The 17,885-nt window shown below is 40.2% G+C and overlaps 2 protein-coding genes across 6 annotated transcripts in view; one reads left to right on the top strand and one right to left on the bottom strand.

Annotated features, from left to right (window-relative positions):
* Positions 1-228: 228 nt before the first annotated feature.
* On the bottom strand, positions 229-7,695 carry hadhb (hydroxyacyl-CoA dehydrogenase trifunctional multienzyme complex subunit beta). 2 transcript variants are annotated; one of them, XM_086264794.1, is made up of 16 exons: positions 7,575-7,695; positions 6,296-6,370; positions 6,069-6,110; positions 5,774-5,870; positions 5,573-5,617; positions 4,897-4,996; positions 4,643-4,730; positions 3,966-4,153; positions 3,679-3,859; positions 3,179-3,300; positions 2,343-2,422; positions 2,201-2,248; positions 1,991-2,078; positions 1,650-1,724; positions 856-1,020; positions 229-689 (listed from the first exon to the last, which is right to left on the bottom strand). In XM_086264794.1, the coding sequence occupies exons 2-16, from the start codon at positions 6,360-6,362 to the stop codon at positions 654-656; spliced, it is 1,422 nt and encodes a 473-aa protein (XP_086120920.1). In that variant the 5' UTR covers positions 6,363-6,370; positions 7,575-7,695; the 3' UTR covers positions 229-653. The 2 variants fall into 2 exon arrangements, with proteins under 2 accessions (XP_086120920.1, XP_086120921.1); XM_086264795.1 differs by having other exon boundaries at positions 6,296-6,388; positions 7,575-7,637.
* A 212-nt stretch (positions 7,696-7,907) lies between these two features.
* The window catches only part of hadhaa (hydroxyacyl-CoA dehydrogenase trifunctional multienzyme complex subunit alpha a), a 10,794-nt gene continuing 816 nt past the window's right edge, over positions 7,908-17,885 (top strand). Inside the window, exons 1-20 of one of the 4 annotated variants that reach the window (XM_086264793.1) lie at positions 7,908-8,035; positions 8,603-8,644; positions 9,408-9,478; positions 9,601-9,731; positions 9,935-10,073; positions 10,151-10,270; positions 10,442-10,544; positions 10,709-10,831; positions 13,759-13,877; positions 13,966-14,022; positions 14,516-14,625; positions 14,733-14,867; positions 15,015-15,186; positions 15,705-15,791; positions 16,018-16,158; positions 16,314-16,382; positions 16,528-16,641; positions 16,721-16,802; positions 17,517-17,622; positions 17,701-17,846. In XM_086264793.1, coding sequence (XP_086120919.1) covers positions 7,927-8,035; positions 8,603-8,644; positions 9,408-9,478; positions 9,601-9,731; positions 9,935-10,073; positions 10,151-10,270; positions 10,442-10,544; positions 10,709-10,831; positions 13,759-13,877; positions 13,966-14,022; positions 14,516-14,625; positions 14,733-14,867; positions 15,015-15,186; positions 15,705-15,791; positions 16,018-16,158; positions 16,314-16,382; positions 16,528-16,641; positions 16,721-16,802; positions 17,517-17,622; positions 17,701-17,846 — 2,176 coding nt within the window. In that variant the 5' untranslated portion in view covers positions 7,908-7,926. Of the gene's footprint in view, positions 8,036-8,602; positions 8,645-9,071; positions 9,128-9,407; positions 9,479-9,600; positions 9,732-9,934; positions 10,074-10,150; positions 10,271-10,441; positions 10,545-10,708; positions 10,832-13,758; positions 13,878-13,965; positions 14,023-14,515; positions 14,626-14,732; positions 14,868-15,014; positions 15,187-15,704; positions 15,792-16,017; positions 16,159-16,313; positions 16,383-16,527; positions 16,642-16,720; positions 16,803-17,516; positions 17,623-17,700; positions 17,847-17,885 lie in introns of those variants that run through there. The other 3 variants (XM_086264792.1, XM_086264791.1, XM_086264790.1) reach the window with 3 other exon arrangements.

Raw genomic sequence — 17,885 nt, 5'->3', positions numbered from 1 at the left:
ATCTCTGGACAATCATCCTCTCTGACCTTTAATGGACTTCCTGTTTGATTAAATTCAACCTGAAACTATGAAAAACAACCAGAGGATTTGCCAGCTGCTGGCCATTAGAAATTGATCAGATCCACAGTTTTCTATTCTATTACTAGTTACAACTTGTTTCTTACCGCTAGCCAAAATCAGATGCATTTAGTACAAAAGTTAAGCAGGAACAACAGAAATGAGTCCCAGTGTAATTAACACACCGTTTAATTCCAACAGTTAGTAAGAATTAAAATTATTACAGCGTATTAGAAACATTACATTAGGCTCACTGTTGCTCTTCTTAGAGCTAAAACTTTGTTATGTTATGTTGGACTCGCTGATAATGCTCTCGAGACACTGCTCGAGTCCACAAAACAAAAAAAAACATTCCTCATCGACAATCTGCTTAAATTCAAAAGCCCCTAAGCAAAGTTACATTTACAAGAGATCCTTCAGAGACACTCATACTGTATCTGACTGTTCTCCCATACAGGCAAAGTGGTGGCCATATGTACACTCTCTTTTATCGATGTGTGTGTGTGTGTACGTGTGTGTGTGTGTGTGTGTGTGTGTGTGTGTGAGTGAGAGAGAGAATGTATGTGTAGTTGTCTGTCCAATGGTTTTTAACTGTGTTACTGGGGGTAAGCCTCGATCACCATGGCATGACCCTGGAATAGACAAGAAAAGAAGAAATTACACTACAAAATAGCGACTATGTTAGTCTTAATACAAATATATTACTCTGAGGTCTATTAAATGTTAATCTCTCAGTTACAACAAATCTTATCACTTTGGGAGTTTTGAATTTCAAAATGTAAAATCAGAGTGTGTTACCTGTCCTCCAGCAGCACAGGCTGCTACGAGCCCATACTGTCCTCCCTCCTTCTTCAGTCTGTTTGCTACTGTGGTTGCCAGTCTGCAGCCAGTGGCACCGAATGGGTGACCCAAAGACAGAGAACCGCCCCACAGATTGAACTTCTCCATGGCAGGAGTCCCAACCTGCACACACAGCGACCATCAGGTCATGAGTGATGTAAACACCAGTGAAAACTCAACAGGACATCAGCTCAGGTGAATGGATTTCAGCTGAGGATGTCCACTTGACCTCAACAGAAAAAATTGTTGATGCTGTTAACAAAAAATGAAGGCCCAGACATTATCCACATATCCACCAATCTGCAATCTTTGGGGCTATAAAATAAAGGAAGGGCCACAGTGCCAAAAACTCCAGCTCCTTCAGTGGTCGTTTCAGCTCCCCTTTTAAAATGTTTCAAGGCTGTATTAAGATTGCTAACTTTGGATGCAGTGCGCTAACCAAGCTAGGTAAGAGAAGCCCATAACTTAATAATCGGTCTATGACAGCTTGATCACCTTATAACACTGGCAGTTTTCCCAAGAAGCTAAATCATCAGGCAGCTCCCTGCTTTCAGATGAACTTTTATATGACCCCAGTTAAAGTGAGAAAGGCATTACAATACTTGATGCGATTGTGTAAAAATAATTGTTATCCAAGCATATTCAATTCTTTGTGGCTGTTCATGTTTTGCAGTGTGCTGCAAGCATCAAGGTGAGCTGCATGGATCTAGTTTTTGAGAAAAAGCAAACAGATGACCAACGGCCATCTTTACCTTCGATTTCCTGCCCATGTACGTCTGAGCAAACCAATCCGAGTCCATAGCCTTCAAATTTGCCATGATCTGAGCCTGAAAAACACACACAAATATATATCCACCGAGTTACCATGGAAACCAGCCTGGAAATTGATCTGTATTGATCCAACTGTGTTGAGTATGAAGCAGACATGTCAAATTTTACTCCTGCATGTGGACAACATTTATACTGTACATGACAACATGCTGAAACTCGATTAGAGGCAAACACAAAAATGTTGGTGGAGACGGACAGAATATTGATGGATCACATAGACTCACATACTTTTCCCCCCCTGAAATATATTGTAATAACTTACTGCGAATGCCTCGTGAAACTCAAAGACGTCAATATCACTCATGGACAAGCCGGCACGTTCCAGGACTTTAGGTGTAGCGTACGTTGGCCTAAAATAATCAAACAGAGAAAGCATGGAGGTAGAATAAGTCTTCTTTTTTTTAAATAGTCCTCAAGACAATTAAGAAACCACCATCTAATCAAATCTACTGAGTAAGAAGTAGTAACTCACCCCAAAAGCAGCTGATCTTTGGGGTCCTGAGACACATAGACAAAGTCTCTGCCAGGATAAAATATTTAAATAAGCATATTGTGCAATCTAGCATTATTATCGAAGTTATTGTTAATCTACCAAGAAGACAGGGTTTAGATACCTGAGGTAGGCTTTAGGCTTGTAACCCATAGCCAAAGCTTTCTCTTCAGACATGACAAGCACAGCAGAGGCACCATCGGTCTGAGGACACACAAACAAGAATCTCAACTTCATGATCCAAGAACAGTTTCCAAAACTGAAAATTTGGAAGAACTAGTTTGAGCATGGTGACACAAGTGAACAAGAGGGTTTAGGATAAAAGGGTTTCCCATATATATAATATTGACTTTGGGCAACCTAAGTCAAGTATAGGAAACTTAAAAAAAATCTATTTTGTTCCCCATTTTTTATCAGACAAAATGACAGAGTTGGACAATCCCTTCGCTTTTATTTTGAAGTTTGATGACTGCTAACCAATGAGAGCTGTGCCTGCTCATCCTCATCATCTGTGCAGTTAGGTCTTTTGTGGCAGTCTCCAGAGTTTCTCCACCATGATGGACTGCAGCTGGTGATGTTAGTCCCCTTTATGATCTGAGGGTCCAATGTGAGCTGGCGGACCACTCTAATCAGAACTTGCACCAAGTGGAGAACTGGTTCAGGTGTTTGCTCAACTGAGATGAAAGAGTCTGCAGAGCATAAGGACTACTATCGCCAGCTGCTAGGATGGTGGAATTGGTGTTCAACCACAGGATGAGGAACTTGCAGAAGAAGCTGCTTCATTCACACAAAGTATATGTAATGATTGTTTTTTAATGAATTTCCTGAATAAAGTGTGGGTGCACCTGATTAAAGATTTTTAAGTTATTTCCTAATAAAGAATAAGATTTTGTCAAAACCAAACATATCTTTAACCCAGATACACAAAAGAAACAATTAGCGCCGTTTCTGTGTCTTTACCATGAAAGAAGAGTTCGCAGCAGTGACTGTTCCATGAGGTTTAACGAAGGCAGGCTTTAGTTTGGCCATTTGATCCATGGATGATGACCGTATGCCGTTGTCCTTTGACACAATATCACGACCTGAGGAGACATGAATGCCACTCTATTGTAAACATTTTTTTTTTTTTTTTTTTAAAGAGGAAAGCCTAAAGTCTAGCCCATTCCTCTTATATTTTGTTCGATAATAACTAATATTTTCAATTTGAACCCTAACTCTACTTTCCAAATTGACTGAAAGCGATTTTTTCAAAAGTGATAGATGTCCAAGCGCAGTCAGATTATTTTAGCTTCTGCTAATTATTAATTATATTTATTTCAGATAGAATTAGTCCATATCATGCAAAAAACATAACAAAAAATCAAAATGTATAATTCAAAATTTCTCAAAGCCAATATGAAGTCTTTATATATTCTAAATGAGTCAATGTATAACATAATCTACAGTAAAGCTGGGTTTACCTGGCACTTTAAAGGAGATGACATCCTGCAGCAGCCCTTCGTCCTGGGCTTTTTTAGCCAGTGTGTGTGATCGCAGTGCAAACTCATCCTGCTCCACTCTGGAGACCCCAAATGCAGCAGCCAGACGATCAGCACTGTGGCCCATTATTTCTGCTGTGGAGAACTCCGCAACAGCAGGAAGCTAGTACGGCACAACGGACAATTTGAGGGTTAAATACTATATGGTGTGAACAGAAGTAAGCCACTCTGAAATCAACTAAAACTGAAAGTTGTTAAATCATATATACCTCCGGGGAGAGGTGTGCAAGCCGGATGCTGCCAATCAGACTGAGCCTCTGGCCGAGTGTCTTTGCCTTGTTTAGGGACAACATGGTTTTCCTCATCTTACGGCTGTGACGAATGGGAACGTCTGACATGAATTCCACTCCGCCTGCTACAACAGCATCACACTGACTGGCAGCAATCAGACCAGCGCCTGGAGAGATGGATAAAGAAGATGAAGATGAAAGATTAAAACAACCATTAAAAACCGAAAGTAAAATCAAAGAATTGCATGAAAATAGGTCAAGATCCATAGGCTTTACCTACTTTTCCTAATATAATGAATGTGATTTGGTTTAACACAAGAGGACACATCTGATCAGTATACTACTCCCCCTGTCATTTTTACAGACTTCACCTCCAACCTGCCAAATGTTGGTGTATGACAGTTTATTTTGATGCTTAAACATTAAGACCGGATGCCCTTTTTCATTTAGGATTAAATTTTATTCATCTTGCTCCTTGCCCATAGGAGCTGTAAACAACTAAAAAGCGCATATAGCAGTTTATCACTGTTGCAGTGTACACAACTGTTTTGCAACTGCAATGCAGGACTACACTGAATATCAATAATAATAATAATAATGATATTTAGAACAAATTATACAGAGTCTCAGTGAAGAGGCTTCTTTTCCGGACATACCTGAGGTCATTGCCTGGTTGGAGGAGATGCAGGCCATGGTGATTGTGTGAGCTGGGATTTTGTCAGAGAAGCCTGCACCCAGTGCTGCCTGAAATCAAAGTAAACATAGAGCCACATTATACACAAATGTAATTGTATTATGCATTTACAGATAATAAATGCACCACAATTATATTTTAGTACGCAATAACAAAGTTAAAGTTAACATTTACAATATGTGATATGTGTATGGGAGAGTGCTTATGTGTGCATACCTCTCTTGCTACGTTGCTGGTTTTAACCTCTTGAATGACTGTTCCATATATGATGTGGTCTACAGCATCTTTTGGTATACCTGTCCGTTTTACCAGGCCCCTATATAAAAGAAAAAAAAAGAAGAAGATATAAACAAACACACAGAATGAGTAATTTTATTTTTTTTGCTAACGAGGGACAAACATAAATATTTGTTCATAAAGACCTTGTACAATGATCTGTCAGATCATTGTTCTGGCCTTCCTTCATCTCTTTCTAGTGTAAACTGATATACTTCATTCAGCTCCATTGCACTTTGCCCTCACATTACTTTTAAAGCTTACAATGTTTACTGCTTCATAATGACTAGAAGAGTCTAAGAGATATTTTAACAGATCATCAGCAGTTCAGAGTGACACAGTACAACATATAAATGAAAAGTAGTTTTTAAAAATCATTCATTCAAATCATGGTAGCCTTGTCTAAAAAGTGTCCAAATATACAATTATTTTTGCAGGGTTTCTTTGTGGAGCAAAAAACCCTGCAAGCATTTACCCATTTAAACCTCTGATTCAGTTAGAACAAGTTCAAAACTGGATCTGCAAACTATTATTTAATTTGCAGATAAACATTTGACATTGACTTTGCTGGTCTCAACAGACAGTCATCAGAAAAACAATGCAACCATAGACTTACTGCAGAGCTGCTCTGGCCAGGTCATGTGGCATTAGGTCAGCATACCTGTAGAGACCAACCAAAAAGTTTTTTCTTTTGTTTAAGCCACAAATTATTTTCCACTACAAAATGTTCTTGACTGTTTTTTAAGTGTTCAGTACTCCGTGTAGCACAATACAATAAACGTAAAGTGAGAACACAAAGAAAAGAGCCGAGACATACGTGGTTCCAGACAACAGGAAAGGGGTTCGAACTCCTTCCACCAGCACTATGTTCTTTACACCAGGTCGAGCCAGCGTCTTCTTGCTCTTTGTTTGAACTGAAAGAAAATAATTAAAAATAAGACTTACAGCAAGGGCATCTCAGCATCTGCTAGGGGAAGTAGGTTTATACATATTATGTCCAGGCAAATAAATCAGCGATTAAAGGCTTTGGTTACCATTCTGCTTTCAAAAAAAATCTATAATACACATAGCCATAATCTGGATAAAAATTATCATTCTAGTAAAAAACTTACCTTGAGACTGAAGCTGGGCTGTTGTACTGAGAGATCGTGCACCTTAGACAAAGAAAAATAAAGAAATTATCATTATAAACCTAAAAGTACCAGATTTTAAATGCTAATATTGAACTGGAAGCAGCTGTACTGCATCTTTAATTTCTGACTCTTAGTCATGTATTTCCTTAATTACTTATGGATATTTGAAATATATTAAACTGTTATGGGAACAAATGACAACTTACCAAATCGCACTGCCCAGGAAGAGCTGACTGAGCAGCTCCGAATTGGGTTCATCAACATGGAAGCCATTCTGTTCTCTGTGGCAAGAAATGTTACTGCAAAGTTTATGGAAATGTTTAACATTTCAGATTCAAAACATTTTAAATTAACTTGGATATTTTAGGACTTCTTTGTGTTTTTCTTAGAATTCCTTACTTTTTTTGTGTGAATTCACAACGACTTAAAAAAAAAAATATTCCTGAAACCACACAATCCATGGAGGATATATTTATTACTATTATATTGTAGCCTTATTGCATGGGCAGGAGTGTTACACAACCACAACCTCTCAGATCATACTCCGTTCTACTTTCATGTCTGAGTCCTGGTTTTGTTTGACTAAAATCACTTTGCCATATATCTTAAACAACACCTCTTTAGAATTTGCTCCTATCAATTCTTATTTTTTTTTAATCTTTTTTCAGTATACAGGGATTTTTATATTTTATTATGTGGTTCAATGAATAAAACTGAAAAATTACTGAATCACCAAGCATCACCAAAACCGTTTCAATGTGCCTAGACTTTGACTCTGCTAATCTGTGGAAGGTTATAGGAAAGGATGCACACATTCTTCCAAAATATATTTGGCAGAGAGCACTGCTGATCATTTTCACAATTATGAAAACATTCAGTTACCCCCGGAAACTCTATGGATAGGGGCACTGTCATCCTGAAAAGGTAGGTGAATAAAGGTGATCAGTCAGAACTCATGACCTCTTGATTTCGGTCACTGTTCCTTCTCAGAGCATAAGTCGATCCAAACTATGCCAAAAAAAAACAACAACTAATAAATGCACCTTATAGCACATAAGAACCACCACTTCCACTAATTTTGGGGCTCAGGAGTTTACTACTTTCCTTTAATTTGTCATACAACAACGGTCACCTTGCCCAACCCCCTCTACCCTAGCTTTGACCCTTCACCTAGATTTCTCTCCTGGAGAATGACAGAGCCCTATGTGCAGAATCACAAGACTAATACTGACTGCGTATCGACAAATTATATAAGTCCAAATAAAGCAACAAAATATAACCTTATAGTATCGACGAAATCTAAAATAAAAACAGCGATTTAGCTGGAAGCTGCATGCAAGACTAGCTCAACTAGCTAGCTACTTGTGAGCTAAAATTTAATCAGCAAAAATTCCTGCCGCTGTGTTTGAGATGAAAAAAATCAGTTTGCAGAACCCGTATAACAGCTTTTAACTTTCTAACCTCACCAGATACGTTTAAGCTCACCTGTTTTTATGGTTTATATCCCAGCACACTGCTTCCCTGTCTAATGACCGGCCAGACCCACCAGGACTACAAAAACTGCTTTAAAGGACCCACCCAGTGACTAAGCCGACCAACGGTGTGCCTGAAGCAAAACAATAAAGCACACATTAATATTACTAAATTACACTGCTGTTCACATTCATTATAACCTGCATCACAACTAGGTCCTTCTCTAAAACTAAAAAATAATGACTTGAAATATTAATCTTTTAAACTAAGACACTTTTCAAGCCCCACCGGCGGCCTATATTAAACGGTACTCTTGCGCCCTCACCGGTCAGTCATCGTAATAGATTTTGTTGATTGCACTTGTATGTATGTTGCGGTTGACGCTTTACTAACGCTTCAGGTGGAAATGGCAGTCACTCGTGCAGCAGGTGTTTTCTCCAAGTTTGCAACAGGCAAACACCCTTTATTGTCAGGTATATTTAAAATCACTCATCTTTTGTTGTTGTTGTTGAAGGTACTTTAATTTAATTTTTGTCGTTTTAATTTACTCTTTGTCGAATTTGTACTCGATGGTAGCATTTGACCTCAAGCTGTTAGTGGATAACTGAAAATATAATAACTCAGAATTTGCTTTTTTTTCTTGAAAAATTACTCAAGTGGTTTAAAAAAAACATTGTAAAGGGAGATATTTTTCAAATGGAACTGTGGGTAAAACATTTTTAATTACATTAATTATTAAAAGCTGGCATATAATTAGATATTCTGCACTGACGTTAGTAACGCCTGTGTTTACTGTCTGTTGTAGTAAAAGGTTTAATGTTAGAGTTTTTAGTTTTTTGGTGATAACAGCATACAGGGCTGCAATACTAAGTTACTGTCTTAATTTCTGTCTTTCTGCTCAGTCACGACTAACTTTAGCAGAATTGTATTAACTTGTTCTTTTCCTTATGTTAGGGGAAACTTGTCCTAGAGGAAAGTCAAGGGCCTCTCCTTTTTATTCAGGAGCACTCAAAATTCTTATTGCCTCTTTCTGCTCTTAGGTCATGCCAGATGGATTTTCTCTGTATCATCACATTTGGCAGGTAAAGAGGGTTTTGATGATGATCGGTGCACCAAATACCCAAGAGTACACTCACATCCATCACAAATCGGTGGTTTACTAAAGAACCAACGATTCTTTAGTAAAGGTTCAGCTGTATTAATTTAGTGTGGTCTGTGTTCCCCCAACATCCATGTGCTATCTTAAACAAAAGTAATATTCATATAGTGTTGACTCATTTAGATGAACTGTTTGCATACTTTAGTTCTTGTTAAAGATTAGCAAAACAGGTTTTTGCACAGCTGTTCTGCAAACATTTATCTTTAAAATCTGCATTGTACTTTCTTTCCTATCTTGTTATAGCTTGACTTGTTACTGCTCATTATAGTTTACGAGAATAATGTGAAACTATTGGTAACAATGTTGCTCCATTCTGTTTCATTAGCATATGCATGCACAGTACAAGCAAAACAAGGCTGGAGTGTTAAACCAAAGTCTTTCTACAAGCAAGTCCCATTCCTCAGAGGTCATATCAAAGTGTCTCTCAGTAATTATTTGGGCAGTTAATTTAGATAATACTTCAAAATAAAGTTTAAATTCAGTGCTTAAGAACATGAAACTGTATGCATGGAATTGCCTAAATCTAATAAAACAGATTAAAAGTTGTAAAGGGAAGTAAAGTTTTATAAAAAAAAGAAACTTAAGCGTTACAAAATTCTCACTTTTTTTGAGTAAAATATCTGCTTATACAAAAAAATATTATTGTAATCTATCTCATTCTTTAATTGCTGTTTTCTCTTTTTTAGCTCATAAACATATCAGCTTCGAGTACAAGGACGATGTGGCTGTTATACGATTCAATGACCCAGCATCGAAGGTGTGTGCGTCTGTTTGTGGATATGAAACAGTACACGTCTTAGAGAGAGATTAAGTTTGTAACAGTTCTGACTACATGTTTCACTCTTGAAATGACATAATTTTGTTGTTTTGTGTGTGTAGGTGAACAAACAGTCTCTGCAGTTGCATGAGTTTGCTGACGTGTTGGGAGACATCTGGCTTTATAGATCTTCAAAAAGTGTTGTCCTCATTTCAGGCAAACCCGGCTGTTTCCTTGCTGGAGCAGATAGCAAGTAGGCTTTTGAGGGCTTTCACAGTCTCTGATGTGTGTGGTGTATTCTGTGTTGCTTTTTGTTTTGTTTGTTTGTTTTGTAAGTGTAAAAGTGCAAATAAACCAGGACGTATTTTACGAAAAAAGTCAAATGGATCAAATTTAATATGCTTAATTGAAAAGTGAGTAATTTATCTTGATTTTTTTTCTTTTCTTTGCTCTCAGTATGCTTCAGTCCTGTACAACTAGTGAGGAGGTCGCCAGTCTCTGTGAGGAAGCTCAGAAGTTGTTTAGGAGAATTGAGCAGTCTCGTGTCCCCATTGTCGCCGCTATCCATGGCTCATGCGTGAGTCGAGGCCTTGAGGTACAACAGTTTGTGTCAAAATGCCAATTTGGCTTAAAAAATGGGCAGTAACTCTCAGTTTTGTAACTTTTCTGTAGCTTGCAACAGCCTGCCACTACAGAATTGCCACGAAGAGTAAAGAAACAGTCCTGGGGACTCCGGAGGTCATGTTGGGACTGCTGCCGGGAGCAGGTGGCACTCAGAGACTACCTAAAATGGTATAAATGCACACACTCATATTAATCAGTTCCTCAGTGAAAGTCTTGAAAGCATTGCTGCAGTCTTGTGCTAGTGGCTACTGCAGTACACAGGAGTATAATAAGGTCAAGACTCTCACTTGGGCCAATACCAGCTCACTGTCTTCAATTCTGCTTGTTGCACATGTTTAGGTGGGTCTCCTGGGAGCTTTTGATATGCTGCTGTCAGGCAAGAACATCACAGCAGACGAAGCCAAGAAGATGGGTCTAGTGGACCAGCTTGTGGACCCTCTGGGTATGTTATACATGTGGCATTTCTTCAATGAATGTACCGTTTTTCTGTTGTAATCTTAAGGGAGAGGGTGGTGGGGAATTAAACTTTTTAGCAGCTCAAGACTGAGCCTTCAATTAGTGACATGTTTCATTTTTCTCTGTGCTTCTTTTATATTTATATTTCAGGTCCTGGTCTGAAGTCTCCAGAGGAACGAACGATGGAATACCTTGAGGAAGTTGCAGTGGGTGTTGCCAATGACTTGGCCAACAAAAAGATTCCCCTTACTAGGGAAAAAAGATTTAGACTGAGTGAGTGAACTCGTGTTCAGCCCAGTTGTCTTTATACCGCCAAGGATTTGTTCCATGAAATCATTTGCAACTGGCTTGTTTTTTCAGTCCCAGCGGTTGGGGCCACCAACTGCAGTTTCTTGAATGGCCACTTGAGGCCGACTCCAAAAGAAAGTCAATTCCCAAAGACTAAATTTCAAAATGTTCGGCCATACAGCAGGGAAAAAAATGCCCACAGGTAGTATAAAAAATGTCTTTGGTCTCTTCAAACAAAAAAAAAAAATTACTAACACATTTCAAACCGGTGATTAATTCTTTCCCTCTTCAGAGGTATTTACTTAGTACTTAGTTCCTCCTACGCCGAGCGGCGCATCGGGCAGCTAGTGATCTCCATCGATGTCGGTCAGCAGCGACTGCTTCAGCTTCGTCCCAGGCAATGTCGACAGTTCTCAGATCGTCCATAAATGTTCGACGCCATGTGATCTTTGGTCGGCCTTGCTTTCGCTTGCCAGTGCGTGGACGCCATGTCATGGCAATCTTAGCTGGGCGATGAGGGGGTAGGCGTAAAATATGTCCCGCAAAGCGAAAGCGCCTTTCTGCAACAACATCGGCTAATGGGCAGGTGCCTGCTCTTCGTAGGACCTCCTCATTTGTTATTCGGTCCCGGTAGGAAATTCTCAGGATTCGCCGCAAGCCACGTTGTTGAAGCACGTTCAGGTGTTGAATAATTGCACTTGTTGAGCGCCAGGTTTCACTAGCGTAACGTGCAGTAGGGAAGACTATAGAGTTCAGTAGTCTGATCTTGACCCTTACATTCAGGGAGGTCGAGTTCCAAATAGGTTGGAGACGTCGCAGGACACCAACTGCCTTCCCTACTCTGGCGTCGACATCCCGATCAGAGACCCCGTCATTCGAGATGATGCTGCCAAGATATGTAAAATTCTCCACCTCTTCAGCACGTTGTTGGTTGATCATGACAGGAATGCGGGCACGTGCATAGCCAACTCGGAGTACCTTGGTTTTTTGGCACTGATTCTTAATCCAACTTTCGTTGCCTCCCTCTGCAGGGCCGCGGTCAACTTTTGGAGGTCTTCCTGAGTCGAGCCCAGCAGGGCGATGTCATCTGCGAAGTCCAAGTCAGTGAGATTACGCGCTTCGTGCCAGGACACACCGATGCCAGCTTGGTCAACTGATCGTCGCATGATGAAGTCAATTACCAACAGGAAGAGGAAAGGGGATAGCACGCATCCTTGTCGGACGCCAGTATTGATCTTGAAGAAGGCTGTGCAGCCGTCATCCGTCCGGACGCAGCAACGGGAGTTGGAGTAGAGACAACGAAAGGCATCTACAAACTGCTGAGGGACTCCATAGTGGCGTAGGATAGCCCATAGAGTCGGCCGGTGGACGCTGTCAAAAGCCTTCTCGAAGTCAATGAAATTAATAGAAATCTTCTTTTGGTATTCCAATGTTTGTTCAATGATCATGCGGAGGGTGAAGATTTGCTCGACGCATGACCAGCCACTCCGAAACCCAGCCTGCTCTTCTCGCAATCGTTCGTTCACAGCGTGTCGTAGCCGATTCAAAAGAGCGAGGCAAAACACTTTCCTGGGTACCGACAGCAACGTGATGCCCCGCCAGTTGTTACAGTCACCCAAATCACCTTTTTTTGGAAGTTTGATAATGGTGCCTTTTGTCCAATCATCGGGTACATGTGATGTTGACCAGCAGGCGTTTAGGAGTCTTGTAAGGGCGGCTTCAAGATGGGGTCCACCATACTTCAGCATTTCGGCGAGGATTTCGTCCAGGCCTGCGGCCTTTCCACTCTTGAGGAGTCGGATCGCTGTCTTGACTTCAGTGATGCTGATTTGTCCGATATCGACAGGAAGAAGATCCATGGAAGGTGCCAGGTTTTCGGCCTCGAACCGTTGGGGTGGCTCAGGTTGGTTCAGAGTATCGCGGAAGTGTTCGACCCATCGTTGTTCTTGTTCAGCTGCAGTAAGGAGGACACGTCCATTTTTGTCTCGGATTGGAACACCGCGGCCACCACGAGCCCCAGTTAGATCTCGTACAATGCGATATAAGGTTCGGGTATCGTTCCGATCGGCTGCTTCTTGGGCTTCGATGCCTTTAGCTTCGATCCATTCACGCTTGTCACGCCGGCAGCTGCGTTTGACCTGTCGGGCAAGGTCTTGGTAGGTGGCCATGGCCCTCTCACGCTGGTCTGCAGAAGCATGTGGGTCAAAGGCCACCTGGTCCCGAACTGACTTTGCCAAGCGACGTTGATCTATAAGTTCCCATGAACGGTCGGAGATCCAGCGCTCCTTAAAGCCGCCCCATCGGCGACCAATCTTCGATTCTGCTGCACCGACCACAGCCTCTTTTAGCTCATCCCAGAGTGTATCTGGATTTTTGTTGTTATTTCCTTCCGCAGCAAGGAGCTGGAAGTGGTTTCTCAATTCGAGTTGAACTCCCTGATTCAGTCGATACTGAGATTCACTTGCTGTTTCCGTAGCAATTGGAGTTTTTACAGGGTGGGGTTGCTAGCCCCACGCCCAGCCCTCCTCCTTTCTCATCCGGGCTTGGGACTGGCAATGGCAGAGTCTTCAGAGGTTTCTGTCATATTTCAGGCCTGAACAAAATGAATGGGTGTGCATCAGAATGTAGTGATAACCTCCCATGTACCCTTAATGGCGAGTACGCTGCCTTACTAGTTCCCTTAGAAAAACCTGCAGCCCATTTTAGTGGTTGTCAAACCACGTCTTTATTGATTTTACATTAAGGTGTCAAAACACACCATTGAGAATTCAAGGAGGTTGTCAAATTTCAGTTTTATCATTTAAAATTTTAACTGATAAACTGTCTATGGTATCTTCTAATTGGCAAATACCAGCTGTACACATTTACACAACAAAAAATGAAAACCTGTCACTGTAAACGTGTGTGTGCAGAGCTGTGGGACGCAGTCACGGGCCTGGGTCCAGTGAGGAAGATCATCTACAGCACTGTCACTAAAAGAGTCCAGAAACAAACTAAAAACCTCTACCCTGCTCCGTTCCAGATTATTGAGGTAAAGAGTACACTTATGGGTGAAGATAAACACATTAGCGCATGATGTTGCTGCTGAGTGTCTCATGCTGTCTTATTTTAATGTGCAGTGTGTTAAAACTGGCATAGAGCACGGCAGTAACGCAGGTTATTTGGCTGAAGCTCAGGTGAGTTGGACTAACAGGAATTTTTTTTTTTTTCTCAGTCAGATGGATTTTTAAAAAAAATCCTCCTGGCCTTTTGGTAGATGTCATACATGTGCTGCATTTTGACCATTGTGACCTTTTGTGTTTTGCTGGGTGTTTTTTCTGTTTTGTTTTTTCACTCTGTAGTTAGTGTTGGGAAAAGAGCAGAGTTTGGGTTACAACAGGAACCTTCCTCATTCATCAAATGATGAATGTGGAGTGACAGACTCCTCTCACTAATGCCATAAGTATGTGCATAAAGCCCCATCACCAATGAACACCTTAGGCCTAAACGAGTCATGCCAAGAGCTTTGACAAAATGGCATTAATTGATGTCCCGGGAATGAGAATGGGCTGCTTAACAGTTTAGGCTTGTGGGTTTCATTGATGACTCTATAATCAAGTTTTTGGATTTGTTGTTGTTAAAGAGACTAATTGTATTTGTTAAATTCTTGTTGCTTTTAACCCTTCATAGAGCTTTGGTAAGTTGGTGATGACTTCTGAATCCAAAGCTTTGATTGGACTTCACAATGGTCGTTTGTTGTGTAAGAAGAACCGATTTGGTCCCCCAGAAAAGGAAGTAAAGTAAGAACTGTAAACAGGGGTGATTTATGTTGCCATATACATTTGCTGTCTATATACAGTTGCCTCAGCGATAGTAGTAAGACACCTGTACAAAATGTTTGCAACAGAAAGCTGGCCATTCTGGGTGCAGGGCTAATGGGAGCAGGTATAGCACAGGTATCTGTAGATAAAGGCCTCACCAGCATCCTAAAGGACACCACAGAGGATGCCATCAGCAAAGGATATGAAAAGGTTTATAAAAGGTAATATAAACGCATTCTATACTATTTATTTATTTATTTATTTATTTATTTTATTTATTGAAAAATAAAAGTGGCTTTACAGTTTGAAGTATTTTTGTTTGTTTGGGGGGGGGGTTTTTTTCTCCTCAAAATGTTCTTGATCTTCAGTTTCGACACCAGGGTGAAGAAGAAAGCCATGATATCATTTGAGCGTGACGCCATTATGTCTAATCTGTCGATTCAGACGGATTACTCTGGTTTTGAGTCTGCTGACATGGTGATAGAGGCTGTGTTTGAAGACCTCAACATTAAACATAAAGTCCTCAAGGAGGTGGAGGCAGTGAGTGCAGTTTTGCTTGAACTACTCTGTCTTTAACTGTTTTAGTTAGAGGTGGTTAAATTGGCATTGAAAATGTATTACAATAAATGGGCATCTAAGAACTTCTAAATTACTTTGAGCAAGAACTGGTGCAGAACTAACCTGTTTGGAGAAATCTCGCCTTAATTTAGGTTTTAACTTGAGAAAATTCTCAGGCCAACCCAAAGTAACTGTTAAAGAACTTAGTGGGATTGATGTAGATGAGGCTTTCCTTTTCTTGTTTGGAGTTTCAATCATTTTTGAGAAGCTTTTGGTTGCATGCAGGTAGTATTATGTCATTATTATTCTAGCATAGCTATATTAGCTGTTTAACAGTTATTTTCTGTCTAAGACTTATTTGCATTACTAAGTAATCACTGGCATGTGGAATGTGAATTCACTAGCTGACTATGGCTATCTTGGCTGCTACTGCTACTTTCCAGAATAATGTCCAGATAGCTAAAGTTATAAGGAAATGTACTCTTCCCCCTCCCGCCCAGGTTACCCCACCACACTGCATATTTGCGACCAACACCTCAGCTCTACCCGTCAGAGACATCGCTGCTGCCAGCAAACGCCCTGAAAAAGTCAGAAATGCTCCAAACTTTTACTTTCAACATATCTTCAGTGTTACAGTAATTTAAAAAAAGTGTAATGTTGATTCATGCTTGCACAGTTGAGTTCTACCTTAATTTTCACTTGACTTTCTTGGTGATTATTATCGTGGCTTTAAAATAATGGCTTCTCAACATATTATTAAGAATCTTTATTTCCTGTGTGATGTTTGACCAATTTGCATATGTGCCTGTGCAGGTGATTGGCATACACTATTTCTCCCCAGTGGACAAGATGCAACTGGTGGAGATTGTCACCACAGATAAGACATCTAAGGACACGCTGGCTGCTGCTGTCAGCGTGGCCCTGAAACAGGGAAAGATTGTCGTCACTGTCAAGGTGATGGCAACTCTGAAAGTGTTCTTCAGTCAGTATTTCAGCCTATGTGAATCTTATTTTCATCTTAGTCATTTTGCTCATTGTTCTATTATATCTTGGTGCATGTCTCCATCTTGTGTTGCTCTCTTTCTGCCTCGAAACCCACTGAACTACAGGATGGTCCGGGCTTTTACACCACGCGCTGCATGGGTTGCTTGCTTATGGAGTCTCTGAGACTTCTTCAGGTAATCAAAGACTTGGAGAAATAATAGTGTTGCCAATTTTTCCCTGCTAAAGAAATGGTTGAGCATCAGGTCCCAGTAATTATTTAAAGCATTTATTTTTATCTTTTTACATTTGCTTTAAAATAACCCACATTTTGTTCCACAGGAAGGTGTGACCGCAACAAAAAGCGATTTCCTGGCAACAAGCTTTGGTTTTAATGTCGGACCTTTCGCAGTCACTGATGAAGTCGGTGTTGACATAGGATTACATATTTCAGAGGTAATCTTTCACTTACTTTGTTGATTTAGATTTTTGGGACAGATGGGATTTTGTATTCTGTGTTTATTGTTGGATTTAGATGCTGTGCAAAGCCTTCGGTTCCCGTTATGAAGGAGGAAGCCTGGAGATTGTCAAGACCATGTTGGAAAAAGGCCTCAAAGGTTAAAACATTTCACATTAAAATAGGGGCATTATCACTCACTACTAATTTGTCACGCACTCATGCCTAAGTATTGGAATTGATGAGAATTTAGCGATTCCGATTGCATTAGTGATATTACTGATTTTTACTATTTGATTTGATTCTTTTATGGATTTTCATTCTGTTCTCTGACTTCGCTTTGAGACTCATCACCACCTTAAAGCAGCATATCAAAGACATTAAATTTTTTTTAAATGAATTGCATTTTGAGTGGTCAAATGTAAAGTCAGACATCGTCTACCTACATCAGTTTTACATTCAGAAAAGTCAAATGGACTCTACCATGAACTCCTAAGAAGAAAGAGAGGTTACAATGGACACATTTGTTAACTGCTGATAAAAGTGATGTTTGTGTTCTGCCTTAGCTAAGGAGATGATGCTGAAGTGTGTTCCAATTTATGACTTCTTGGGCTGGAGCCTATCCCAGCTGTCTTAGGGCAGACTTAGTTTAAATATTAAGGGTTAAGAATATCATTGAGATGAATTTTTCTATAACAGGAACTGTTACCCTAAAATGGTGACTTTAATATAATCAAAAATGGATTTATCTTGCTACCTGATTTCTAAAATCTAACCCTGTAAGGGCACAGGTTTCTAAGACTGAGGAACACGTTTGAGGATCAGCTTACCATTCACACAAACACGATTCTAATGCTTTATTTTTAAATTATAGGTTGTAAATCTGGAAAAGGATTCTTTCTCTATGGAAAGACTAAGAGTGTGAATCCTGAAGTAGAAGAAATTCTCAAGAACCATCAAGTGACTGCTCCCTCTGCAATGTAAGAAAACAGCCTCTCGTCTGATCTACTAATTGCCCTGTTCTGATCTGTCTCTCTGAAGTTATGTGTTTGCTGCAGTTCTTCAGAATACGACATGCAGTACCGGCTGCTGTCTCGCTGCATAAACGAGTCGTTAATGTGTCTCCAGGAGGGAATAATACAAAGCCCTCTAGAAGGAGACATTGGAGCAGTGTTTGGATATGGGTTTCCTCCCATGCACAGTGGTATGTCTCCAACATTTGTATACTTTTGAACTAGATATT

This window comes from Aulonocara sp. 'chitande type north' Nkhata Bay, linkage group LG15, assembly GCF_057382095.1.
Source record: "Aulonocara sp. 'chitande type north' Nkhata Bay isolate Kocher_YH1m ecotype deep benthic linkage group LG15, A_spYH_male_GT1.1, whole genome shotgun sequence".
Classification (NCBI taxonomy): domain Eukaryota; kingdom Metazoa; phylum Chordata; class Actinopteri; order Cichliformes; family Cichlidae; genus Aulonocara; species Aulonocara sp. 'chitande type north' Nkhata Bay.
This window is presented reverse-complemented; position numbering and strand designations above follow the sequence as displayed.

Bases quoted from the DNA above. Each gene is read 5' to 3' on its own strand.
- hadhb (XM_086264794.1), bottom strand. From the start codon at position 6,362: ATGGCTTCCATGTTGATGAACCCAATTCGGAGCTGCTCAGTCAGCTCT. The intron at 2,423-3,178 runs GTAAAGACACAG...GTGTGTCCTCAG, and splicing joins CTGCGAACTCTTCTTTCATG to ACCGATGGTGCCTCTGCTGT. The intron at 2,079-2,200 runs GTGAGTTACTAC...TGATTATTTTAG, and splicing joins AAAGATCAGCTGCTTTTGGG to GCCAACGTACGCTACACCTA.